The sequence below is a fragment of the Triticum aestivum genome, chromosome 7D, assembly GCF_018294505.1.
Source record: "Triticum aestivum cultivar Chinese Spring chromosome 7D, IWGSC CS RefSeq v2.1, whole genome shotgun sequence".
Taxonomy (NCBI): Eukaryota; Viridiplantae; Streptophyta; class Magnoliopsida; order Poales; family Poaceae; genus Triticum; species Triticum aestivum.
This window is the reverse complement of record NC_057814.1, coordinates 39,076,915-39,102,646: the sequence shown is the minus strand read 5'-3', so window position 1 is coordinate 39,102,646 and position 25,732 is coordinate 39,076,915. Positions and strand designations below refer to the sequence as shown.

At 44.7% G+C, this 25,732-nt stretch overlaps 3 protein-coding genes, 1 long non-coding RNA gene, 2 other non-coding genes and 2 pseudogenes across 10 annotated transcripts; 7 read left to right on the top strand and 1 right to left on the bottom strand.

Annotated features, from left to right (window-relative positions):
• Nucleotides 1–1,664: 1,664 nt before the first annotated feature.
• LOC123166056 (uncharacterized) lies at nt 1,665–3,810 on the top strand. Its single transcript, XR_006483347.1, has 4 exons — nt 1,665–2,013; nt 2,106–2,216; nt 2,346–2,410; nt 3,058–3,810. It is a non-coding gene; the product is annotated as an uncharacterized lncRNA (long non-coding RNA).
• Nucleotides 3,811–4,637: 827 nt separating this feature from the next.
• Nucleotides 4,638–8,234, top strand: LOC123166055 (tRNA 2'-phosphotransferase 1). 3 transcript variants are annotated; one of them, XM_044583817.1, is made up of 8 exons: nt 4,638–4,900; nt 5,486–5,861; nt 5,952–6,099; nt 6,315–6,404; nt 7,251–7,305; nt 7,382–7,504; nt 7,773–7,829; nt 7,916–8,234. In XM_044583817.1, the coding sequence occupies exons 2-8, from the start codon at nt 5,605–5,607 to the stop codon at nt 8,044–8,046; spliced, it is 861 nt and encodes a 286-aa protein (XP_044439752.1). In that variant the 5' UTR covers nt 4,638–4,900; nt 5,486–5,604; the 3' UTR covers nt 8,047–8,234. The 3 variants fall into 3 exon arrangements, with proteins under 3 accessions (XP_044439752.1, XP_044439750.1, XP_044439751.1); XM_044583815.1 differs by having other exon boundaries at nt 7,749–7,829; XM_044583816.1 differs by having other exon boundaries at nt 4,638–4,980; nt 7,749–7,829.
• Nucleotides 8,235–9,269: 1,035 nt separating this feature from the next.
• Nucleotides 9,270–11,027, top strand: LOC123170464 (40S ribosomal protein S20). The gene is made up of 3 exons (XM_044588333.1): nt 9,270–9,519; nt 9,604–9,717; nt 10,713–11,027. Exons 1-3 carry the CDS (start codon nt 9,393–9,395, stop codon nt 10,853–10,855), a joined length of 384 nt encoding a protein of 127 aa, XP_044444268.1. The 5' UTR covers nt 9,270–9,392; the 3' UTR covers nt 10,856–11,027.
• Nucleotides 9,831–9,916, top strand: LOC123171666 (uncharacterized; annotated as a pseudogene).
• LOC123171663 (uncharacterized) lies at nt 10,023–10,106 on the top strand (annotated as a pseudogene).
• LOC123171664 (small nucleolar RNA SNORD36) lies at nt 10,262–10,341 on the top strand. Its single transcript, XR_006485344.1, has one exon. It is a non-coding gene; the product is annotated as a small nucleolar RNA SNORD36 (small nucleolar RNA).
• On the top strand, nt 10,530–10,607 carry LOC123171662 (small nucleolar RNA SNORD36). Its single transcript, XR_006485343.1, has one exon. It is a non-coding gene; the product is annotated as a small nucleolar RNA SNORD36 (small nucleolar RNA).
• Nucleotides 11,028–11,554: 527 nt separating the features above from the next.
• On the bottom strand, nt 11,555–15,410 carry LOC123170463 (lipid phosphate phosphatase 2). 3 transcript variants are annotated; one of them, XM_044588332.1, is made up of 10 exons: nt 15,259–15,409; nt 14,956–15,058; nt 13,978–14,051; nt 13,830–13,892; nt 13,642–13,729; nt 13,454–13,563; nt 13,231–13,324; nt 12,342–12,530; nt 12,176–12,235; nt 11,555–12,108 (listed from the first exon to the last, which is right to left on the bottom strand). In XM_044588332.1, the coding sequence occupies exons 4-10, from the start codon at nt 13,887–13,889 to the stop codon at nt 11,861–11,863; spliced, it is 849 nt and encodes a 282-aa protein (XP_044444267.1). In that variant the 5' UTR covers nt 13,890–13,892; nt 13,978–14,051; nt 14,956–15,058; nt 15,259–15,409; the 3' UTR covers nt 11,555–11,860. The 3 variants fall into 3 exon arrangements, with proteins under 3 accessions (XP_044444267.1, XP_044444265.1, XP_044444266.1); XM_044588330.1 differs by having other exon boundaries at nt 13,830–14,051; XM_044588331.1 differs by lacking the exon at nt 12,176–12,235 and having other exon boundaries at nt 13,830–14,051; nt 15,259–15,410.
• Nucleotides 15,411–25,732: the final 10,322 nt, after the last annotated feature.

Below are 25,732 nucleotides of genomic sequence, written 5' to 3'. Positions count from 1 at the left end.
AATATGAGGAGTAAGCTCACAGCTTAATAGCACAATTTTGAGTTGGATTCACACTTTTGCATTGTGTTATTTGTGTATTCTTCAAGTGTTGGTCTCACATAAAGTAGTAGTGTACTTGTTAATTTGTTTTAGGTCCCACATGTGAGTAAAAGCATATTTGTTTATTTATGTCTCTTGGAAGGTTGGTTCACACATGTGGGTAAGGGTGCATTTATTTATTGGTGAAGATTGTTGGTCTTACAAGTGAATTCACCACCAACTCCAACCCTTATAAGTAAAAGATATTATGCAATATATTATACCTCATAGTATATTTTTAATGGAAACTGAAGATTGTTATTTTTTTCTCATTACATTTTAGAACCGTAATAATCAGTAAAGAAAAATACAAAAATGTCATGATACAGAAGATGAAGAAGTCATCTTAATTCGCAAAGAACAACCAACACAAAGATTCAATGTGTAGTGGTGTAGACACAATACATCCAAACATAGGGTTAGAAGATCTGCATCTCGAACACAATGGAAATGTCAAATCAACCTCGATAAGAGGAGATAAAATTTTCTCCTTTTTATTTGGAAAACTTCCAATCTATTCATCATTAATCATGATAGCACAACGGATACCAGAAATAATAAAGTTTACATCCAAATCCTCAGAACAACTAGCGACGACTAAAAGCACTTAAGCGAGCCGAAGGCGCGCCACCGTCATTGCCCCTCCCTCACTAGAGCCAGGCAAAACTTCTTTTAGCAGACAGTCAGGAAGTCGTCGTGCTAAGGCCCTATAGAACCAGCGCACCGGAACAACAACCGCTGTCATTGAAGAGAAGCTTCTATCGGAACGATCCAACCTGTAGACACACAAACACACACGAACAAGGACCGGATCCACCGAAGACAAATGCCGATTGAATCCCGCGAGATTCGCCGGAGACAAATCTCCACACACCCTCTGATGACGCTAGAAGCACCACTGGGTAGGCGAGGAGAACCTTATTTCATCTTCAAAGAGCCACTGCCGCCTCTTGTCTCTAAGCAGGACACAAACCCTAAAAGAAACTCAGAAAAGCATCCAAAACCGAAGCCTTCCCGCCGGCAAGGGTTGCGATACAGTACGCCTCCATGGCCTCAAGGCCAAAGGAGACGAGACAGACCGGCGCCGGGGGAGGGGGGGCAGGAGAAACCCTAGTGGAGCCTGGGTAGGAGCGCTTTTCCCTGGCGGCAGGGTGCTCGCACGTGAGTTGGTGCGGTGCCATCCACAGACGCACGTTTGATTGCTAATAGGACATAATTTTTTCAAGATAACTGATAAATTTACCCGAATTATCATGGGCGGTAATGCTGGCTGCATCCACACAAGCAAGATGGCTGCAGTACTATTTGTGGCCGCCATTGATGGCAGACTCCAAAGCTTAAATAAGATGGCGGGGGCGGGGTGAATGGGAATCGATATGATCCTTTCATGAGCGGAGGAATACGTATATACTCCCTCTGTTCCGAAATGTAGGTCGTTGGGGTTTTTTTAGTTCAACTTTCGTCTAGTAACGAAATATCGGCACTTTCCAATTTTGCCCCCCGCGTCGCTCCACTCGCTCGCTCACCGCCCAGCCGCACTGCCCGCGCTCACTCTCTCCCACTCGCCCAGCCGCACTAGCCGGCCTCCCCGACGCTCGCCCGCCTCCCCCCTCTCCCCGTAGCTCGCCGGCCTCCTCGTTGCTCGCCGGCCTCCCCGTCTCCCCGTAGCTCACCGGCCTCTCCCTCTTCCACCGCCACTTCTCCACCACCCCGCCTCCACTCACACCCCGGAGGTAAACAAATTCCAATCTTTTGCGCCGGCGACGAGCTTCTACTCCACGGAGGCGTGGATGTGCATGTGCTAGCGCTGGATCTGGGCGACAGAGGCATGGATGTGGAGCGGCACCCGAGCGGCGGATCTGGAGCGGTGCCGGAGCGCGGGCGCGGATCTGGAGCGACGTCGTCGTCGTCGCGGAGTAGCTGCTTCCTCCCGCGGTAAGTACTCCTGGTAGTCTTTCTTCCTGCCGGTCGATTTGTTTGATCTGAAACAGTTGTCTCTTTTGCTTGGTTGGTTGGATACCAAACAGTGAAACTGGAGAACGAGAGGGAGGGGCAGATGATGGCCGCCATCATGGATTTGAATCTTCTGTTCTTACATTGCTGTAGTACTGGCTGCAGTCTTGCTGTACAATCACTTGGTAAACATCTTGCTCATGTACTGCTAGTTTCAGTTAACTGTTCATGTTAACCATCTTGCTCATGGATTTATTCCCTTTTCTTCATTGATGTACTGTTAAACATCTTGCTCATGTGGTCATCTTGCTCAGAGGAATTCAAGGCCTGATGCGTCCTTCTGGGAGCCATGGCTACTTCTTCCTGTGCCCTGCGTCAGGTATGTACTCCTACTTCCTTGCTTGTGTGAGCATTACTGAATTTCTTAGCCCTTTAGCATGACTGAATTTATGTCAGAGATTTCCAGCAAGGATTAGTGCTTGAGCATGACTGAAAAATCATGCTCAAAGATTATTGCTTGTTGTAGTACTGGAGTACTCCACAAAATTGCATCATGTTGTACTCCAGCAAATTGCATCATGCCAAACAATGACATTCCAGCAAGGATTAGTGCTTGCTGTAGTGTCTTGGAGTACTCCAGCAAATTGTTTAAACAAATTTGTTTGTCTGTATTGAAACTTTTGTTTGCATGCTTCTGAATGCTCTGATGAAAATACAGAGAAAAACATACAGTAAAATAACAGTAGCTACAGATCTGACAAATGGTGCAAATGCTTTGCTCTAGACACTAAGTTTTTACTACTCCAAGTAAATTAACTGAAACTTGTTGTTCAATCATTTGCTTGCTGTTCTTGTCAATAAATGAAACCTTTAACTAGATACTCCTTTCAGATAAGAGTAAATGAAACGTTTTGTTTAACTAAAACTAAATGAAAATTTTCCTTTAATTAAAACCAAATGAAACTTTTCAGTTAATTAAAATTACTCCTTTAAATGAAATTTTAATTAATGCTTGCTGATCTGCAGGAGTAAACAAGTTGATTGGTGATATGTAGGAGCAGGACAAGCAAAACACTTTGTTTCTGAAAAATACAGAGAAAACATGTTTCAGTTTTTTGCTGTAGTTTTGCTTGCATCTGTGATTTTAGTTCTGTAAAAAACATTATCGTAAAGTATCTGTAAAATATCTGCTTTAGTTTCAGTAGTGCTTGCTTGGTTGCTTGCAGTAGTTTAGTGTAGAACTCTTGCTTGTGTTCTCTCCTACTCCTCTTGCTTTCTTACTCCTCTCCACTCTTCTCCAGATTGCACTAGTGAGGATTAGGATTGCAAGTGTAGCAGTATTATTGGAGTGCCCTCTTCTCTCTCCTTGCTCTCTTCTTCTCTTTCTCTTCTCTTCTCTTTCTTCTCTCTTCTCTATCTTTTGCCCTCCAGTACTGCCCTCTTGCAGTAGTACTCACTGTGTGTGGTCTTTAATTGTCACTCTAACAATTGTCTCTCTTCTTGCCCTCTTGCAGGAGTAGTTTAGTTGCTCTCTTCTCTCTTCTCTTTCTCCTGTCTTCCCTTTCTCTTCTCTTCTCTGCTTGCTCTTCTACTCCTCTTCTACTCTCTTCTCTGCCAGTTTTAGTGTAGGACTAGTGTAGGAGTACAAGCAACCTTCTTCTCATCTCTTCTTAGTCAATTAAACCTTTTCTGTTAATTAAACCTTTTCAATTCAGTAAATGAAAGTTTTCATTAAACCTTTTCTGTTAAATAAAAAAATTAGTAAATGAAAAGTTGCTGCTGCTGCTTGTCAAACTATCTGCTGCTGCTGCTGCTCTGAAACTACTGCTGCTGCTGCTGCCATACTCCACCTGCAGAAGAACCCAGCAGCTGTTGTTGCTGCTGCTGATCAGTATGACTCTAAACTCTGTTGTTGCTGCTGTTGCAGGAGAAGGAGCACGCCCAGGAGAAGAAGGATCGGGAGAAGGCCCTGAGGACCTGGGATCGCTGCTGCTAGATCTGGATCTGGGACCTGGGACTGCTGCTGCCGCGTGCTCCTTCTGGGAGACGAGGACCCTCCTTGGCGCCCCTGGATCGCTGCTGCTGGAGACGCCCCTGGATCGCTGCTGCTGGAGACGAGGACCTGGGCCTGGGAGCGCTGAGGAGAAGTAGGGGACCTGGGCCTGGGAGCGCCTGGGACCTGGACGCGTGGAGGAGAAGCAGGGGCGGGCGGGCGGACGATGGCCTGGCGGAGAATTTCAAATCCTCGGATGGAGGAAGAAGACGATGGGGATACCGATTCATACTAGGGGCAGCGATGTAAATTCCACCATTTTCACCTGGTTCTCCAGCTACCTATATTTCGAAACGGAGGGAGTATATACAAAATATAAACGGAAACGCATCTTGGTAACCCCAAACAATATAAGAACTTGAAGAAAGCAAACTCGTAGGCTTGTATTTTTTAATTAATTTAATTAGACACTATAGAAAAATGTCAGTTCCAAAAAAGAAAAAAGAGAAGAAAAAATCGCACCTCGGGCTTGGGCCTGCACCGTCAGAGAAACAGAAGAAGAAAAATCGCACCTCGGCCTCGCTCGGTCGGAAAACACTTCAAGAAAAAAAAGGAGAGAAGAAAAAGAGAATTGCGGCTCGGGCACGCAGGATTTGTTCCCATCGCATCTCCCGCTCCGCCGCCGCCGCCGCCCCCGACCCGCGCCGCCCGCACGCCCGCACGCCGCTCCTCCTCCTGCGCCTCCCACGCCGTCCCCTCGGATGCATCGCGCGTCCCCCTCCGCCGCCCCGCTGCTCCTCCGCCGCGCGTGCCCGCCTCCTCCTCCGCCTCCGCCGCGGCGGCCTCGTTCTTCCAGGCCCGGGAGGAGCCCGTGAGGTGCGTCCGTCGAGCTTATCTACTGCCGCTTCCTACTCCAGAATCTAGCCAGACTTGCCTGCATAATTGTGGCCCGTGAGGTGCGCCCCACGTTGCTTCTATGTCTAGCAGTGTTACTTTCTTCCAACATTGCAAGATTGATGTCTAGGATTTCATCTGTGTTTTACTTGTTATTATATAGTGCTTCCTAAGGTAATCACTAGGCCTAGGGTAGTTTTGCCTGGCTCTCACTTTCGTATTACTAGTTTCTGAACAGCAACATGGTTCTCATATGCTCTCAACATACATTTACCATTCTGCCTAACCGCTGTCTTGCCCTCTGTATTTCCAACCCACGTGAGCGCAACCATATTGGCGTCAAAGATCTGACAAAGAAATTCAAGTAGGTTCACATGGTGTGTTCACTATATGTCACAAGTTTCAAGTTAAGGTTACATAATTAACAAATAAAAGAGAGAAATTGTGCTGTGAACATTAATCTGGTTACCATTCACTTTTATAACTTTTCCTTTTTAGCTTTTGAAATTAATTGCGTGGAATTTGATTTTTTGTAATTGACAACTGCTCATGTCTTTAATCTTCCAGGTTACCGTATTGCAAGCCCAGGCAGCAATCCGGCTGAGCTCACCCGCCCACATCACCAGGGGTCGTCCGGCCACCACCGCGCGTCGCCGGTCGTGTCACTGCCGCCGCTTCTGCTGCTTATGAGAGCCCTCACTGCCGCCACAATCTCCTCCCCGATACGCGCCCTCCTCCTCCTCCACCCCTCCTTCCCCTCAACCCTCCGCCTCCCTCTCACCATGAACCCCTCCTCATCCTCCTCCTCTGGCTACCGCTCCAATGCTGCCGCCTTCGCCTCCACGCACCAGCCGCACGGTGGCCGTGGTGGTGGCAGGCGGCCGGGTGGACGTGGTGGCGGTGGCGATGGAGGAAACCGCATCGATGCCCTCGGCCGCCTTCTGTAATACACCGGCACAAAGCCCCAGCTCCCCTATCTGCAATCGCATCGATGCTAGCTGGGTACTCACTAGTGCTTCTGTCCTCTTCTCAGGACGAGGGTCTTGCGGCACATGGCGCCAGAGCTGAGGCTGAACATGAGGAGCGACGGGTATGTGCGGGTCCGCGACCTGCTCCGCCTCAACCTGGAGACCTTCGCCAAGGTTCCGCTCAACTCCCACACGGTGGATGAAATCAGGGAGGTAATATTGCTCATGCCTCATCTTCCTGCTTAACAGTAGATGATTTTTCTAAGCACCATGGTGTACTTGTGGCTACATGTTGTTTTCATCTTGTTAGCTAGCACCTTGAGCTTAAATTGGGAAATATCTCTAAGTTATAAAATTAACCAGGTTACTATTGAACTTGTTGTGAGTTGTAAGCTGCTTTGAGTAAAATTCTGCAATTTTGCTTGTAGGCGGTCAGGCGAGACAACAAGCAGAGGTTTGGTCTGTTGGAGGAGGATGGCGAGCTGCTGATTCGAGCTAACCAGGGGCACACTGTGACAGTATGTTCTCTGCCTGAACCCTCCGCACTAATGTATTCTTTTTTCTACAAGTATGGTGTGTTTATCATGTTCATGATCATCTGCCTTGTAACCATTGTTTTTCTGTAACTTCTGAGAAAATTAGACATATAAAAGGAGCCCTAATAGTGGCATGCACCCTCTTTGGGATTTTCATACAGACTATTTTTTGAATCAATTCCATATGGGGCATTGTGTGCTTTAGCTCGAGATGTGAATGTTTTTACAGTATTATAATCTCGGTGGTAGTTTTCCTGTTATTAATAACTAGTCATGAGAATTATATCGTCGGTCCTTGTTGGCCCGTACTAGGAATGAAGTTGCAATTCATCGTGCTTATAATGGCTTGGACTTATCCTGGTCTGGCTTCCTTGATGTGCTATACAGGCATACAGCTAGTGTATATTCTTCTGTAGCACTACGGTTGAGCTTCCATGTTAGTAATTAAGATTTAAGACCTCCTGTCCTCTCTGATGCCTAAGCTATTACAGGATTGTACTAATGTAGCTTTGTAACCTGTGGGTATGTTTTGAAAGAAATCATATCTGATCTTAAGTCAGAGACTTGTCTTCATTGTTACATGTTCCATCACAGTTCTTGTGGTCATATGCCAAATACCCTAATTTAATCAGAAGACACATAATTCCAATGTATCTTCATTCTTATTTTTGCATATTTCTGAGAGCAGAGTTCCTTTTCTGTTTCCGTGTTGGGGTGGTTTGTGGCATGTGATCTGCTACCTTATTCTAGCATCAAGTGAATTGTATTTGCTTAGTGGAATTAGTGAATCAAGTTTGCCTTTATAATAATCAAGTAAACCTCTTGCAGACTGTTACATCAGAGAGCTTGTTGAAACCAATTCTATCGGCTGATGAAGTCTCAGGTATTTGATTTTAACACTCGTGTTTGCATCCTCTCCTGAATGGCTGGCGTTTGTTCTAATTTTTTTCTATCCACAGTCTGTGTCCATGGAACTTACAGGAAAAATGTTGATTCAATATTGAAACATGGGCTTAAACGTATGGCAAGGCTACATGTACATTTCTCAAGTGGTTTACCATCAGATGGAGGAGTTATTAGTGGTACGATTTTCCATTTCAAACATACTATTATTGAGTTTATTCTTATGGAAACAAATAGAAGGACTAATGCTGTTCTTCGAAGTAAAATCATGCTGAAATTATCCGTATTTATCTTTCCAATGTAAATCTGATGTGCTCCCAGTTATTGCTGTTCTCCATTATTTAGGTGCATCGTCAACTCATACCCCATCATTATTTATTCCCAGCTCGTGGTCTAATGTTTCTTCCACCCCTGCCTTGTCATGGACTAACGGTTTGCCTTCTTCAGGTATGCGGAGTGGCGCAAACATATTGATATATTTGAATGTCAGAAAGGCACTGCAAGGTATGGCTGCCGCATGTAAATACCAGCAAATCATTTGGGTTCTCTAGACTATAGGCTAACATTTGATTTCTGAATTATTTTCCCAGACGGGATGAAGCTATACATCTCAGACAACAAGGTGATCCTGACGGAGGGCTTCGATGGCGTTGTCCCCATCAAGTACTTTGAGAAGATCGAGACATGGCCAGGACGTGCACCGATACCGTTCCAGAGGTAGCAGAGGCCTTGCCGTAGCACTGGAGTCCTGCACGGCTTCTCGCTCAGCGAAAACTTGGGATGAATGCGCTGCACGACAAGAGTTTCATCATGTAATCATTGTGCTGCTGCTGTGGACTTTTTACTGGTTGTGCAGAACCTGTGTATGGTTATGATGACCAGATGTTATGGAATAGCAAATTTGGTTTATGATGTGTGAATCTGCGAGGTTTCATCCCAATTTTTTTTTTGTGTAAAATTTGCATGCATTCTACGGTGGTTTAAAAAAAAAAGTAAAATTTGCGTAAACTGATTTCTGCTGGCCTGCCTGCAGTGAGATTTTGGTTTTGGTTTTGGTGAGACTTAGAATCATCTGATTGATTGGCAACGTGGGAAACTATGTATATCAGGTGGTCGAATGGCCGAATGCCTTTTTGCTTGGAGGAGGCGCTGCTGATTTTTTTCCAGAATTCAGAGTCGAGCAGTGGCATTTCTAGGATGTATGCTTTTAGTTGTTTATTTTGTTCATCATCATCATCATCCAGGGGGGCAATGACCGACCACTGGGGCGCTGCCCCATTTTCGCAGGATAACTTTCACCATTCAGGACTTCTCTGTCATTCCTGAGTAGCAACCATGGTTAACAGTTTGAAGCATAACTTTTGGTCCATTACATACAATGCTTGATTCGTCAGTCAGTTTTTTGTGCCCATGGGAACTATTCTCAGTTTGCACCTGCAGGATCCGACTGGGTGTTATTGGATCTCCCAGTTCAAACACTCACCTTTTTTTTTCTTTTTTTTTTTTGCGAATGGAGTTCATACGCTAACTCAATTGTGAGGCCCAAATTGGCTGAGCTACTCGCAGAATAGATGGATCTATGCAAATCGATGAACTCAGACAGAATAAATAGAATTTGGGGATAAATATAAGCCATTTGTCTGCACTTATCTTGCGAGCGTCAGTCTCAACCCAGCATATTTGTCTTTTGTAAAGTCTTGTGTCAGCCTACTGTTTTTTTTTAATTATTGTTGGTTTTTGAGGATCTGGCTGCGCGTTTCCTGGAGAAGAAGAAGAAGATTAAGATCGGCTTCTTGGGCCGCGTCTTTTTCCCCGACCTCTCTTTTCCTTCTACGACGGGCGGCCCAGCCCAACACAGAAAGCCCGCCAAGATTCCAGGCCCAAGCCCAAGCCCATGCCTCCTCCCACCACAGACAGGCACAGCCTCCTCTACATAAAGCGCAGCGCCCGCTGCGCCCAGCAAAACCTAGCGAGCTCCACCCCCCAGCGCCGCCGCCGCCGCCTCCTCAACCCTAGCTCGCCCGCAGCGCCGCGGCCTCCTCCCTCCCATCCTCCCCACCGGCAGCCATGGCGACGGAGCTGGCCTACGCGCCGCCCATGAAGTCGGGCAAGCTCGGGTTCGAGGGCACGCAGGAGGTGCAGCACCGCATCCGCATCACCCTCTCCTCCAAGTCCGTCAAGAACCTCGAGAAGGGTCTGTGCCCCATCCGATCCCTCCTCTTCCTCCCCGTTCGCTCCCGCTTTGTGCGTCTCCGATCTGACGCGTGTTGTCTTGCAGTGTGCTCGGATCTGGTGAAGGGCGCCAAGGAGAAGCAGCTCAAGGTCAAGGGCCCCGTCAGGATGCCCACCAAGGTGCTCAACATCACCACCAGGAAGTCCCCCTGCGGAGAAGGTACCCACCTCAATCTCTGCTTGATCCCATTTGCTTTGTGGGTCGCTATGTTTTTGTGGGTAGCTCTCTGTTTAGACGGTAGGAAAGAATTCCCGTGATGATGATGGTGTGCTGAGCAGAGGATGTGAAACATTTAGACCGCTGAGGCCTTTTCGGTCTTTGATGATCTAAAAATCGAGCTTTTTAAAACTGATGCCCAGCATGCCATCGGCGTACCGCTTTGTTCTTTTGTATCTAGATATGCAGCTCAGTGTGTTGGTGTGGTGTATAATGTAGAGGGGTTGCATCTGAATCGTTTGTCAGCTGAGCACATGATGTTACAAGGAGATGCTACTGAGATTTCACATCATTGATGTATCTTAAACCGAGCTTTTTAAAACTGATGCTTGGTTAATCTAGTGAGAGTCCGTTGTTGTTGGTCATCCTGCGTAGGTGTCTTCTGTTTGTCATTTGAAATCCATAGCACAATGAATCTATCAGAGGTCTTACCCATGGCAGTTGCTCATATGTGATGTTAATTTTTGGGTTGTGTTTATGATGGGCCGGTCAGATGATGCTAAAACAACATATTCCCGAGGTTTTCTTTGAGGAATACAAAATCGAGCTTTTTAAGACTGATGGCTAGCCTGTCTAATGTTTGTTTTCTTCTATACACTTGCTCCTTCTAGTAGGCATTGCAAGTGATGCGTTCAAGTGTAGTCTTCTGTTCACATTTTTTTTAACCAGTACCATGTGATTATAGCATGCTAGTTTTAGTCATTCAACATCTTAATTTACCTAGAATGATGAAGTAGTTGCACTTGATGTGGGCTGAGCAAATGATGATTCATATGATTATTATTCTGATACACTTGATGTTTCAAAATCGAGCTTTTTAAACCTGATGCTCAGCCCATCACAAATCTGTCATCTGTTACTCTTGCTGTGCTGTAGTTGCTTATGATGATTTGAAAGTAAACAGAGTATAATAATGTTATCTGGTTGTGGTAAAACAGGGACCAACACCTGGGATCGGTTTGAGATGCGGGTGCACAAGAGGGTGATCGACCTTGTCAGCTCCCCAGACGTTGTCAAGCAGATCACCTCTATCACCATCGAGCCTGGCGTCGAGGTCGAAGTGACCATCAGCGACCAGTAGTTATGCTACCCCAAGATATGTGTCTTTAAATCTTTTTACAAGGGTGGAGAGACACCTCCAACGTACCAAGATATTTTTGAAACTTTCTGTAGTATGAGAACTGGGTTTTGTATGACTAGGTTCTTTGCTTCGTGATTCTAAGTGCCTATCGTCCTAAGTTATCTTCCGTCAATTTTCGTTGCCCTGTTGTGTGTGCTGGAATGGATGTTTATACATGGATCGCTGTTGGACCTGTTTTCAGATTTGGTAGCGTCTCCATAGATCACACAGCGTTTCTTTCATATCTTTAGAATGTTTAGTGCTGATTTATGTTTGGCAGTGGAAATGGTATTGCTGCCTTGAGCAAAATCTTAATATCTAAAGCAACAAAGGCTCAACAAACCATTTCCCTTGGAACATGATCATGAGGGTTCCTAGCAAATAACATTTCACAAGGTTTTATTAGGCCCTCTTTTACATCTCACAAAAATTATACCAATGAAAACCACTTTGGAAGACAACCAGCATTATACTTTGACCCGAAATATGAGGGAGCCTAATAGACAGCCAGCATTATACTTTGACCCAAATATGAGGGAGCCTAATAAATCCGGACAGAGGTAGTAGTAGAAACAACCGATGATCTGAAGTGGGCGCAAAGTTTACCTGTATGAGAATTCCTGCATTCAAACCAATTTTTCTGGTTGCAATTCACCCAAGTTGAGCAACCCAATCAAACTTGATAAAATCAAAGCAAATCATATATACATACATACCGCTTTCTGAAAAAACAGCCATCAGAAAGACCAAGAAATAATTAATGCACAATGTCTCACCCACCACACTAACACTAACTAGGTTGTAATATACAGCCGAGATCCTCACTGGCCAAACTATCCAATCAAGTCAACCTCTAGCAAACAAACGGTGAAAACCAAGCAACCAAACTGTGCATGAGAAAAACAGCTCCCAGATAGCCGCCTGCGATGTGCGCCGAAAACATAAGCCTGAGGAAAATCATTGCAGTTAGGGTGTCGTCGGATCTTTCCAGTCCTGGTCTTCTTCACATCTCAGGGCGTCTCTCAGGGCGATCCTGCCCTGACCTTGCCCTTCTTCTACCGTCTCCTCCATGGGCCACACGGCGTCTCTCAGGGCGATCCCACCCTCACCTTGCCCTTCTTCTACCATCTCCTCGGTGGGCCGCACGCTGAAGGAGTTTGCTGCAATGCCCGCCTCGGCTAGCTGGAGGGTGTTGTATGCGTAAGGCCACAATCCTGCAAGGGAAATCGTTACTTGCTAAGTATTATCATTGAGAAGTAAATTGGTAAAAGGGGGAGGCACCGTCTGCGTCGAAAGGATATGGGAAAAATTGCAGGTAACAGAATGAGGCCACTGTGAGACCTGCAAAGGGCAACAGGAGTATATTTATTTTTATTAATCAATTATGCGCATCTAGAAGGTCACCTGTATAACTAATTTACGCAACTACGACAGATGGCAAACGAACCTATGATAGCTCCTGCAAACACATCTTGCCAGTGATGCCAGTAGTCGTCCACACGAGAAACGGCAACGAGCGCAGCTGTAAGCAGAGGCAGAACAATGATGCACAGCTTTGCGATATGGCCTTTACGGTCAAAAACCGCGATTTTCCCAGTTAAGTACCACGTGAGGAAGCCCAGGCCGGCGAAAGACCCTGGAATAGATTGATTATTAGCACAAGGTGAAAGAAAACAGGTTATTTTATCGATGGTCTAGTTAGGTGATCTAGCCATGACCTATTTGACGCAATTGTAACAGCACTACAACATAAATAGATTGTACATGTGGGTAATAAAAGACTGACCCAATTGTAAGGCTAGGCCAATTTTGTGGGGTCTCTAATCAAACATATGACCTATGTGGCATTGTCCATTATAAGATGTATATATATACCTCCACAAAATGGTACACATGACAAACCCAATGTTTTTATGCTGTGGAGTAGTTCCAAAACTAGTTACCACACAACTACTACACCAAGCAGCAACCAAAGCATCTAAACTGAAATGGGTCACTTCCTGGTTCGCTGCCACATCGCACCAATGTAGCCAACGCACCAGGCTGTCTCGTGCCCAATTGTGGCCTAGCCACCCATCAGACTTCCCCTGGTTCAATGACTGCCACTAAGGCCTCCTAAGCCAGCTAACACAAGCAGCCCAACCAACCGCAAAAATACAGGTATCATCACTTATTCCCAGGTCCCAGCATGGTTTGTGTCAAAAAGGATTATCACAAGGGTGTAAAAAACAACTTCAAGTATGTAACTGAGTTTTAAAGAATTCCATAGGCATAGCTGACCAAATGCCTGACACCAGTATTTCCAAAGGAAACATTAGGTATATTAAATGACTTACATGATGCATGTCCACTTGGGAAGCTCTTGTGACCTTCCTTGATGACACTCTTCTCCCCATGGCACAGAACGCCAGTAGTGACATTGTCATAAAGCTGAAAAAGAGTCCTTCGATGAGTTTTGGTCAATATGGGCTCCATAGATGATAAGAACTGAACAATGGGCAGGTCAACAAAGATGAACTTGTGACTGGAAAAAGTGAAGTTCTTGGCTAGTAATCTTACATCCTTTCCATCTGGGAAACAGCGCCAGAAGAAATCAGGACGCGGTCGGCCAACTCCATCCTTAATTGCATCAGTAATCACCGCAGTTATGAGCACCGAATAAAGAATACCTACAAAAACACGTGTTTCGAATTATTTCTTGTACATACAATGTCAACATATTCATATGCCTAAGAATATGTAGATACCCAGTATGCCATGGTGCAAATCATAGAAATTCTTCTTCTTGAAGTAAATTCCACCAAAGATGGCACAGGGTAAGACGATTCCAATGACCTGCAAATCATGTGAGTTACAAAAGTGGAACTATCTTATTGAATGGCACAAAAATGATGTAAACAATGGGAAGTCCAAAATTAGCAGCACAAGAACACACCGGAACAGCCCAAAAGGGCACAGTATTGCCCTGTAAGGGGTATCTCAAGTCAGTCATCATGTCCTTCCCAACGAAACGGTGAAAAGGCTCAATTATATTCAACAATCCATCTATGACAGCAAGGAGGACAAGTATTATCCAGTCATACATGTGGAGTCTTGCAATTTGGGCTCCATGGGACTTTATAGTGTAACAGCCTAACGGGATATCCGCCATTATGTCCTATAAATAACAAAGGGGGCAAGACAAAGAATTGTTGAGTAAAGTTGCAATAGTTACAAGATAGACTGGATGTAATACAGCTATGATTAATTAAATGAAAGGTAAAAAAAGCCAAAAAAGGATTAAAAACGAAAACAGGAGCACAATACTTGCATTTCTGATGAAGACAATGTTATTCTGTTTGACTGGCTTCTGTAATAATTCTGTGTTCCTGTATTTCCTCAGTTTATTTGTACACACGATGCTCCTAGAATTCCAAATAACTTGCAACCTTGATTGGAAAATGATCATATGTACAGGCTATAGTTTCCAATTATCAAGGAGTGCGCGAAGCGTGGGCATACAAGGTTGCCATGACCCATGCCAAGATGGGACAGGTAAGTTGTTCAACAGTTCCCTTTCTCCGGCTCAGGTGCGCCCTTGTGTATCGACGAAAACTCTCTCTCAATACGGGCGAACAAACTTCACTAGATCTACCAAAAATCGCCTCCGATTACCCCATCCTAATTTTGTGTCCAACGGTGCGCAAACACGTACGTAGCTACTTGCTACTCCATGGGCAAACAAGCAACTTTCGGTCCCCAACCAAAGAGTTGTCAAAATCGGAAGGAAGGAAGGTGCTCCTCCAAGCCTAGGATTTTTGTTGAATACTCCCTCCGTCCGGAAAAATTTGTCCCTCAAATTGATGTATCTAGCACTAACTTGGTGCTAGATACATCCATTTGAGGAACAAGCTTTTTGGGACGGAGGGAGTATAAATTAACATATTTGTCTCGTTGTAAAACCATGGACATTCTATGCTGGCAATTCGGCAATATTTAGATGACAAGTCAACAGCATGGAGATTCTCTGCAAAGCACTAGTACTAAGAGGAACATTAGGATTTAGGGGCGGGCCAAATAACCTGGGATCTGGGGAGGAAATCAAGGTGCTGCCGTGAAGCTCATGCGCGCGTCAGCCTCGTGTCGCCGTCCCTGAAGCTCCTGCAACTGCTCCTGCTCTTGCTCCTGCAGCAGGAAGCGCACCTAAAGAAATGACAAACGACAAGATCCTACCCCTGCTACTGCCACACCACCGGCAAGCAGCAGCAGCCCCGCTACCGTGCGCTGCCGGCCAAGCTCGCGCTTGCTCTGGCTCTCGCCCTGTGTGTGTGCGGAGAGAAGAACGGAGGGACGGAGGGAGGGGGAAGAGAAACCGAGGGACTCACTCATTTAGTCCGGCCGCCGGCGGAGCCCCAGACGTGCGCCGCCGCTGGGGTCGGAGGGAGACGAGAATCGATGGGGGGTTCCGGGTGGGGGAAAGTATCTGGGCCGTCTACCAAAGCACCCCCTGCTTATTTGCTTTCTTTAAATAAATCTCTCGAGTGTTGATTGTCTTTTTTGTTCTTTTCAGATAGCTACCCGCTCATTCCGAGCGGTTTTAAATTTCCCAAGTGGATGCTAGACTTCACCAATACTCCACGTATGATAGTGTTTATAAAACAAATTTATTCATCTACCATCGAGCCGGATGTGGATTTTTGGAACCCGGGTCTAGGCACACCCGCTTAGAAAAAACAATTTAAAAATAGTAAAAAATATCTGAACAAAATACTCGGATGTGCCGAGAGCGAGAAGGTCAGGCTTCCTTGAGAAGATGATCTTCCTCTTTCGAATTATATGGATAACAGAATCAATCCTCACTTTTATTACCTTCATGAATGAAGAGATACACTTTCCTTGAAACTGTAACTACTCGTATCAAAACAAAATAATTAGATTTGCTTCCCCACTTTCTCAAGGGGATTAATAAATTGAATGAGGATTCCTACTATGGTAGGACAGATCAATCCATTCAAATAAGTGAAACCATTAGGGTGAGTTAACGTTCTCCTCATGATTGTAATATAAGTGTACGAAACCACCGGGAACAGTTTTATGAAAACAAGGCTCCATTTGTTACAATAGTTTGTTTCCCCAACCTCATCTGATAGAGGACTTGGTGATAGGCCCCGATGGGAAGAGACCTTAGCAGGCTAGCAACTATAGGAGACATGTACAATCCCTGCGACAAGGTGCATTGACACTCTGACCTGACATTTAGGCATCTCTCGACCTGAGGTCACACCTCTTCTCATTAGAGTATTTTTTTGATTGTGTAGAATATGGATTGCCATGTGACGCTCTTGTTTTTTCTAAAAACGAATTGGGCCACTTGCTTATGCTAAATGTCTGCCCAATTGTGTCTACTAAAAGGTCACACTAATTAAGTGCCCACAACGTGCTTAACGCATAACGCATAACGCAACAATAATGGGCATCGATCTTCTATGTTGGTGGTGGGCTCTCCCTCCATAGGATCTCGTGTTGACATCCATACTTGGATTGTTTCATTTAGGTTGAGCATTATATTTAAAGCACTTAGTTGAGAGCTGTTGTGTCCCTTACCTAGCTTGCATGACACTGAAGCAAGCAATGCTTTCTCCTAGCAAGAATTACATGCCATTGGAATTAAATTTCAAGCAGTGAGTTTATCCTCTCAACTAGTTTTATTGAAGCTCAAGTCGAACCTCTGTTGGATAAACACCTATTCTAGTATCGACTTCTTACGTTCTTAACAAACAAGCAATGTATTGGATGATCATCCCCATGGTAAAACAGAACATGACACCTCTTTAAATAGGGGCTCAGGAAGACGTTATACTGGATGTGTACAGTGAGCTAATAAAACTCCATTCATTTTTATCTATATGATCTGTCATAGTCTGATTTTTCATAGCAAACAGATGGCATAATTCCCGAGGAAAGAGTTGTCGGCATCTCAATTCAAGAACCCAGGGAAGAATCTAGACGTAGATGTGCTGAGAGTGAGAAGGCCAGTCTTCATCGAGACAATCTTCCTATTCTGAATTATATGAATAACAAAAATCAATCCTCACTTGTATTAACTTCATTGGTGAAGGTATAATCTTTCCCTCGATATTATCACCACTATCAAAATGAAATAATTGGATTTGTTTCCCTACTTCCTTCGGGGGATCCATACATCAGATGAGGATTCCTACAAGGGTACAACAGATCAAACCATTGAAATCAATGGAACCATTAGGGTGAGTTCTCATTATGATTGTAATCATTATGACTGTAATAAACCTGCTCATGCTCTTGCCTCTTTGTTGTGCTGGTGTCGACCATGGAAGCCATGCTATGTGTTTGCCATTCGTACCGAATTTTGTAGGATGACCAGTGATTTAGCTATGGAGGCGTGTACCCGATGAGAGCCTATGACATCGTCAATATATGATTTTACTACATAAAGGTGAAGATAGCAAATTAAAGCTAACTATAGAAGTGTAACCCATGAGCTAAAATAGTACCACAAGCACACAAAAGATATGCAATGCGGTGGGCAAGTGGTGGCACCTTCATGTCACCATACCCAATACCAATATTCTCTAGCAACGTTGGATGGAGATCAATCTCCCTCGTGCCCCTCAGTTCCAATTCATATTTCCTCTAACAATGAGAAAATCATCCGTATATCTAGAGATTGAAAAGCATCAATTATGAATTGTGTGGGCTTAAAAGGAACCAGGAACAATTTTATGATGATGAGGCAAAGTCTGTTAACCACTTTATTTCTCCAGGCTAACCAAGTAGAGAAGATGGCGATCGGCCTGGAATGGAAGGGACCTTTTGCGGGCCAGCCATCGCGGGAAACAAGTTGTACAGTCCCCGTGGAATGCTGAAGTACACATTAGGCTGCTCCTCGGTGTCCCAAGGTTCACTTGTTTACGCCAACTGTTTCTCCTAGTACACACTAGTATGTACTCCCTCTGTAAACTAATATAAGAGTGTTTAGATAACTAAAATAGTGATCTAAACACTCTTATATTAGTTTACGGAGGGAGTACATGTGATTCTTAAAAAGTAGTAGTACATGTTACAAAGTCGCATTAATTAAGCTTCCATAGCATGCTTCACGCATAATGCAATAACAATGAGCATCGATCTCCTATGCAGGTGGCACACACTCGCTCTGTAGGATCTCGCATTGAGATGTTTACTTGAATTGTTTCGTTTCGGTTGAGCATTACATGTTCAAGCAGTTGAGAGTTGTGCTACTCTTTGTGCAAGCTGTACTACTTGGGCACCATTTGCTGAATCCTTGGTTACTTGGGAGCGTGGGGATGTTGCCTCCTCCCCTAGCTTGCATGTTGAAGATCCTCCTTGAGCAGCATTACATCTGGGTAACTAACTGGCTGGTCATTTATTTCTTATTCAAAAAATGAATACAGGGTGCACTACAACTCATTTTACCTCAAGTCCCACCCCATGCTATAAAACTAATATTATAGGCTCATACATCATCTCGCAAGAAGACGAAGGTGCTTAGCATGTCCAAGTTGTTGGGGAAGATCATGTGGGTGCACCCGGGGTCCTCGATGGTGGCTGGTACCTCGGCGCAGGTGGCCAGGGAGAAGGCCATCGCCATCTGGTGGTTGTCGTAGGCGTCGATGGCTGTCACGCTCAGCTTCTCCAGTGGCGTGATGATAATGTACTCCTAGCCTTCATCCACAGTTGTTCCCATCTATGGGCAGAAGACACAGGACATGTGAGACTAAGCACCGAGGGGGAAACAGGAGGCTACAATACAAGAATAGGTGACACCTGTATTATTACCTTTGCTAGTTCCGTCTGGATCCCCTATGACATAGTCAATATATGGTTTTACTACGCATAAAGGTGAACATAGCATATGAAAATCTGCTAGAGAAGAGTACCCCATGTGCTACACCTTCATGTCTCCCCAGCCAATAAATATCGATCTCTCCAGAGCCTCTCAGTTCTAATTCCAATTCCCCCTAGCAAGGGTCGACGGACAGAGATCCGTCCATATATCCAGAGAGTGAAAAGTGTTTGCCAAATTTATACAAATTGAATTGTGTAGGTTTGAAAGGCATCGGGAACAATTTTTCGGCAGCCGGACGGAGCCAGCTAATCTGATGCATCGGTACAACCACGAAGAATTGTGTAGGTCTCTTCCCGACCAGGTCGGATGGTGTTCGGCCTGGACGGGAAGAGACCTTTGGCGGCCAGCAGCCTCGGGAGACGAGTACATTCCCCGCATGGTTCTCTTGTCGTGTACTCTGTGACCTGAACCCTGATATAGTCACATCCGGACATGAGTTTGAACCTCTGATTGGTAAAGTATTTATTTTGGCTGCACTTGGTGGGTATCAGAATTTTACTGCTGCTACAGTTTCCAACAACTTGAAATGTACATACGCCAACTGAGATGTAACCCTATGTAGGCTCTCTCCTCTGATCATTCTAACAGTAGCACCGTCAGAGAGATGGCACTTGTTTTACACTGAACTTCTTGCCGGCCACGAATGTGAAGGCCGCCGGATCGGGTGGCACTGCGAGCCAACTCCCGTTCGAGGCGTGCACCTCGAGCCCCTCCATCTCGTGCTGGACAATCATGGTGATCACACTGTCGTCGCAGCGCGCCTGCATGGACACACACGACGGTCTCTGCGTCCCGCGGCACGCCGTTGGACGGCGTCGGCGAGCGCGCCCAGGTGTGCGTTGATGCGCTCCTCCTGGACGCCGAGGCCCTTGAGCACCATCCCTCTCCACCGTAAGTGAAGGCGTCCATGGCCGCCGGCACGATCGTGTCGCTGCACATATACGGACGGACACAACCACGGCAAGGAAGCCACAATGGATGGTGTTGGCGCCGCCTCGCGCGACGCCGCTCTTCTACCTCGCTCTCCCTCTCTGCTGCGCTCGAACGACACGAGGAGGACGAAGACAGAAGGAAGAAGGACACGGGGAGGTTTTCAGCGCACGAACGCTTTCCTTGAGCTCGAACTCAATAACCCACGGCCATTACAACGAGCCCGCAGGTGCTCTTATACCCTGGGCACATGCCGGGCATGACCCGCACGTCCCCCGCCCAGCCTGGCCACGACCTGGCCCGCTTCGGCTGCGCCCACTAGTCTGACCCGATCACACCGCCCTGCTCGCCAACGGCCACCTACGTCTACGGCATGGCTACCGCGCGCACACACGCGCACCCATGCACACACACGCACGCACTTGCTACGGGCCCGACGCACCCGACGCGGCCAGCGCGCGCCCGCACACGCGCTCTGCTGCGCCTGATCGTCGCCGCGGCTTATTATGGCCAACAGAGGGTAGCCTTGGTTGATTACCAGCGGAGCACGTCGCGCACCGCCACGGACACACTCGCCGTGTCCCAGGCTTGCTCCCAGCCTTGCTCTACGGACTCCAGCCCGCGAAGGTCCACCTTGGTGACGTCATTCATCTGCTGCTGCTCTGAGCCGTTGCTCCAACCCGTCGGGTTCGCTTCTCAAGGAACGACGGAGAATGATTGTGTGACAGTGCGTGATGCTTCTTGGATCTTTGCTTTAAAGCTAGCTATAGAAATCAGCGGATGAGCTATCGGATAGGGACTGTTCATCACGTGGCACTACGAATCATGTTGGAGTAATCCAAACTTGAGCAAGTTCTAATTAGGCAAGTGTAGCTAAGAAACGATCAACATATAAAGGAAAGCTGGAAGATGTATGCGAGCAGCGTTGAATAGTCGCCTCCCGCATCCGTATCTGTGGACTGGTCCCGCTGTCCGCGGATGAATGCAGGAGGAAATTTGCGGGTCGGCATAATATCTTTTTTCAACATAGGATGGATTTTATTTATTGGCCCAAAAAGGTGTATCAAGTGGATACAAACTCAAAGAGCACACTTGTCTGAGTAGTTGAAATAACAGTGTGGAAGAAAAGGAGGAAGGGGGAGGCAAATTTCTTGTGATTATGCAGACTTGCTCAATTAAGCTGAACTTCAAACTTCCAGAAATTTTGCATAAAAAAACTGCTTTCAAACCTACTAGGTTATGCACTATCTGCAATTTTGAATAGAGATAGAAAAGAAGTCGCGCTAAGAGGTTTGGTACCAGATGGTCTGCACGTGGACGTGCGTGCGTGCATGGTGGAATTTCTAATAAGAGTTTTTAATGTGTGTGATGTAAAGACTAAGATTTCAGATGTTTGGTCTAGCTTCCCGGTTGTGTCTGGCTATGGTTGGAAGGCGTTTTCTTTTTGAAAAAGGAAATATATTAATATCGCGAAGATATCAATTACGCCCAGCCTCAGCATTAGTTGGAAGGCGTGCAACCGATGAGAGAATATATATGGCCAAGTTGATATATGGTTTTATCACACTTAAAGGTAAAAGTAGAAAATCAAAGCTGATTAGAGAAGGGCATCCCATGAGCTAATATGGTACTAGAAGCGGACACGAGCCATGTGATGCAGTGGGCCAACAACACACCTTCATGTCATCTATATCTATACTTACTAATAAAGCAAGGTGCGTTTCTTCGATTTTTTTCATCCGTTCACCATCGAAATATATTTTTCTATCCGAGGTGGTACTGAATTTGTATGCGTCTGTCTGTATTTTTATCAATCCAGAATTTCGTACTAGGCCCTCACACGCTGTGGCCCAGTGAAGCCAGCCCATTTATTTGCCTGCCCATGTAGCTACAAAAATCCTACTTCTCGCCCTGTGCGGCAGATAGTACGACATCCCACAGAGCGCCCAAGACTGGGCCGGCACGTTTTATTTTTCCGTCCTAATTTATTTTTATTTTTACCCTATTTCGTAATTCCATTTTTCTAAAAAAATTAAGAATTTGAATTTTTTTAAATATTTTCATCAAATGTTCAAATTACAATATTGTCCTCCACTTTCAAAATGTTTGGAAAATGATTTATTTTCTCATTCCAATTTTTTTTCAAATTCAGAAATATTCCAATTTTTTTTGTGATTTAAAAACATGTATTTTAAAAAACTATTCGAAATTTGAAATATATTCTTGATTTAGTAGAATGTATATAGACTCAAAATAATGTCCGCGTTTAAAAACACATTATATAAAATTGTTCTGAATGTTCAAAACATGTCTGTTTTCAAAAGTCGGTCAAAAATTAAAAAAATGTTTGGGTTTTGATAAAAGGTTCATGTCTTAAAAGAATGATGTTGTTTCAAGTTTTGTTCATGTTTGTTCCAAAATGAACGGAATATTAAAAACATTGTTCGTAATTTCAAAAAATATTCACGTTTCTAAGATTATTCGGCAATTCATTTTTTTAAGTTCAAAAAATGTTTTAAATCTGACGTTGCACTATGTTCTTAAATATTCGCGCTGGCCATTGGTTAGCAGTAGGCGTTTGTAGCCATGGCTAGCGGTACGTGGTCGGGTCTTTAAGGTCATGTGTTCGATCGTTGAACACGTCGTTTTTTTGGATTATTACTCGTTCCTTGCAAACATAGGTTATTTCGGTGCCTGCCAGTGGGCTGACCCAGACGCGAACTGTTGTGCGTCCGACGCGCTATTTGACGCAACTAGCGTTATAGTAGCTCCCACGCAGGTGCCCTAAGAAAAGAAAAGAAAAATATGTATAGATTTTGTTCTGTCCATTCAACACGTAGCTCTCCAATTTTTTTCGGTTATCACTGGGTGGGCCAAACTGGACCTACCACGTATTTCTTTTTCTGTCGGACATGCGAGCAACAAAGAGTGAAGGGCGCCAGGGGATTGAACTATGGCCTTTCCTATTGTGCCGACGGATAAAAGCAACTCAGCTATCTTGCAATTATGATACAAACAGTCTCATCTTGGCATTTTATACTAAATCACACAAGTTATTATATTTCCCTAAGTTGTCTGCAAATAAAGAGGTTGTGTGACAATAAGGAAGTTATCTTGAGAATTATGAGTGGAACGAGGGACTCCACAAATTATTGCCAGAGGTAACTTGCAAGTGCCAATAAAAGACAATATGCTGGTTGGCTATAATGGAAAACAATTGTGGGAATGTGCTAATAAAAAAGAATATGCTGGTTTTGCTCTAATTAATAAAATTTATGGGCACGTGAGCGCAAAAATAGTTGAAGAGAATAAACCCTGAAAATGAAGGGACATTCATGCCTGGTTATGTGCTGATTATACATGAAACATAATTTATGCGCTGCAATTAGTAATCCATCCGATTAGGTCCTTGTAGGAGAAGGTGGTCGAAGCAACTGTGCCTCGAAGGTCGTCGCACAACAACCAAATGAGGACGCAATCACAACTCCGAGACGGAGGTGAACCCGTAGGAAAAAAGGTACCAGTCGGGTGGTCGCCGTTACGCTGACCAACCCCACCACTATCAAGATCTCATGGGCCAAACATGACATGTGATAAGACCGCAGCTCCTCGCTTTGTCACCCACCGCCGTGGAGACAATTTTTGATGAACACATCAATTATCTCTCCTCCCGCGTGTTGCAAAAAAATTATCTCCCGTTACAACGCACGGGCATATGTGCTAGTAAATACCTAATCGATAAATATTGGTCTCCGCAGAGCCTCCCAGTTCCAGTTTTCTCTAGCAATGATGAACATAGATGGTCCATAACTTCATATATCCAGAGAGCAGAAAACGTCTACTATATTTACACAAAATGTGTAGGCTTGAAAGGCATCGGAAGTTGTTTTATGGAAATTTGGTAGATTTGGTTAATCAGTTTTATCTCTCCGGCCTCACCCGTGAAGGACGTGGCAATTGGTCCAGGCGAGAAGAGACCTTTGTAGTCCAGTAGCTGCTGGTGACAAGGATAATCTGTGCTGTTTAGTACATAGTCACTTTCTGACCTGGGTGTGACATGCACATAACGATATGAGCTGCAGACGCATGAAAGAAGATGACAATATGGATAGTCTATGTGCTTCTGTTCCTCTGGCCACAAGCGTATCAGAAACTTGAGAATTCTGCTTTGCCATTGCAAATGAACCACTAGTACAAAACAGGGCTTTCGTCACAGGGCAATATTCACATTAGTCCCGGTTCAGTCACGAACCGGGACTAATGTGAGCATTGGTCCCGGTTCGTGCGGCTAAGGCATTAGTCCCGGTTCACCTGGGCCCTTTAGTCCCGGTTGGTGCCACGAACCGGGACTAAAGGGTGCGATGCCCATTAGTCCCGGTTGGTGCCAACCGGGACTAAAGGTTAGTCCTTTAGTCTCGGTTGGTGCCACCAACCAGTACTAATGGGCTTTGAGGCATTAGTACCGGTTCATGGCACGAACCGGTACTAAAGGGCCCATCAAACTCTACCCCCCCCCCCCCCCCGTTGACCGCCTTTTCAGTTTTATAAAAAACAAAAGAAAATGATGGAAATGTCAAAAAAATAAAATAAAATAAGTTTCCCATGTGATATGTGGTCTAGTTGTTGGGAAAATTAACAAATATGAATTTCGACTTTATTTGCAAAATCTCTCTGGAATTTCTTAAAATGGGCATAACTTTTGCATACGAACTCGGATGAAAAAGTTTTTTATATGAAAAATCATCTACTCGAAAAGTTACATCCGAATTTAACTGGGGAACCCCGTTAAACATTTTCAAAATCCTCAAAAACCTAACCGAAAAAAAGATATGGGGCTTTTAAGATCTGGAGAGGCAAAAAAATTCTAAAAAATTCAAATCGTGGTCAAACTATGGTCAAACAATGGTCAAACTAATTATTCTAGAATATTAGTGTTACTAAATAATTATTTCAGTTTTTTTGAATTTTGGTCTAATCTGGTCAAAGTGTGGTCAAACAATGGTCAAACTAATTGTTCCAGAAATATTAGTGTTACTAAATAATTATTTTTTTTAAAACAATAGTTTCAAACTCAAACAGTGAAATGTGTCACTTCATGCTCAAGCTAAATTCCTGAGGGTTAATAGAATTGACATCTTACTATTGTCAGGAAAACAACAAGTGCAGACTTGGAAACGAGGAAGAATAGAACCCGGAAGTTAAGCGTGCTCAGGCTGGAGTAGTGAGAGGATGGGTGACCGTCCGGGAAGTTAGATGATTTGGAATGATGAGGGGTGATTAGAGATTAGAGGATAAATTGAGCAGTGATGAGGGGTGGTGATTAGAGATTAGAGGTTAAAATAATTCAGAAATTTGAAAAAAAAATAAATAAAAAAAATTCGCAAAAAAAAGTTCAAAAAAAAATCATAAAATTTCCTTTAGTCCCGGTTGGTAACACCCAACCGGGACTAAAGGAGGGAGGCGTTAGTAACGACCCTTTAGTCCCGGTTCAAAAACCGGGACTAAAGGCCCTTACCAACCGGGACAAAAGCCCCCTTTTCTACTAGTGAACCTCCAACTATTCAAGCAACTTTTTCCAACTGGCCCGTCCAGTAATTTTGCAGAAAACTCCCCTAATACTCCGTACAATCCACCCGCGGTCTACAAATAGCGATTCATCGCTAAACCAAGAAAAAGTCTTGTATTTGCTGCTTTGAAAGTATTTTATCTCTGGAACCATACATCCAAATACCGAACCATTTAAACCATTGGATTTCTTGCATCAAGATCTTCGAAAGTACATCCCATGTTAATAGGTTTTGGATTAATTTTTTATGAAAAAAAACCGGAAGAAAAAAGCCGTAGCCGGAAGCACTGTTTTTCCCACCTTTTTCTCCCTTTTTGAGAAGCACATATCTATGTCTCCAAAACATGCAATTCTGTGCTTCTAATGGAAGCACACAAAAAATCATGATTTTCCCCTTTTCCGAGACGCACAACTTGTGCAAAAAAGATTTTTTAAAGAAAATTTTCCCTTTCTG

Bases quoted from the DNA above. Each gene is read 5' to 3' on its own strand.
- LOC123170463 (XM_044588330.1), bottom strand. From the start codon at position 14,045: ATGGCGGATATCCCGTTAGGCTGTTACACTATAAAGTCCCATGGAGCC. The intron at 13,564-13,641 runs GTATCTACATAT...GTGTTTTTGTAG, and splicing joins TTTGCACCATGGCATACTGG to GTATTCTTTATTCGGTGCTC. The intron at 12,109-12,175 runs GTGCCTCCCCCT...TTTCCCTTGCAG, and splicing joins ATATCCTTTCGACGCAGACG to GATTGTGGCCTTACGCATAC.
- LOC123166055 (XM_044583815.1), top strand. From the start codon at position 5,605: ATGAGAGCCCTCACTGCCGCCACAATCTCCTCCCCGATACGCGCCCTC. The intron at 5,862-5,951 runs GTAATACACCGG...TCCTCTTCTCAG, and splicing joins GATGCCCTCGGCCGCCTTCT to GACGAGGGTCTTGCGGCACA. The intron at 6,405-7,250 runs GTATGTTCTCTG...AACCTCTTGCAG, and splicing joins ACCAGGGGCACACTGTGACA to ACTGTTACATCAGAGAGCTT.
- LOC123170464 (XM_044588333.1), top strand. From the start codon at position 9,393: ATGGCGACGGAGCTGGCCTACGCGCCGCCCATGAAGTCGGGCAAGCTC. The intron at 9,520-9,603 runs GTCTGTGCCCCA...GTTGTCTTGCAG, and splicing joins CGTCAAGAACCTCGAGAAGG to TGTGCTCGGATCTGGTGAAG. The intron at 9,718-10,712 runs GTACCCACCTCA...GTGGTAAAACAG, and splicing joins GAAGTCCCCCTGCGGAGAAG to GGACCAACACCTGGGATCGG.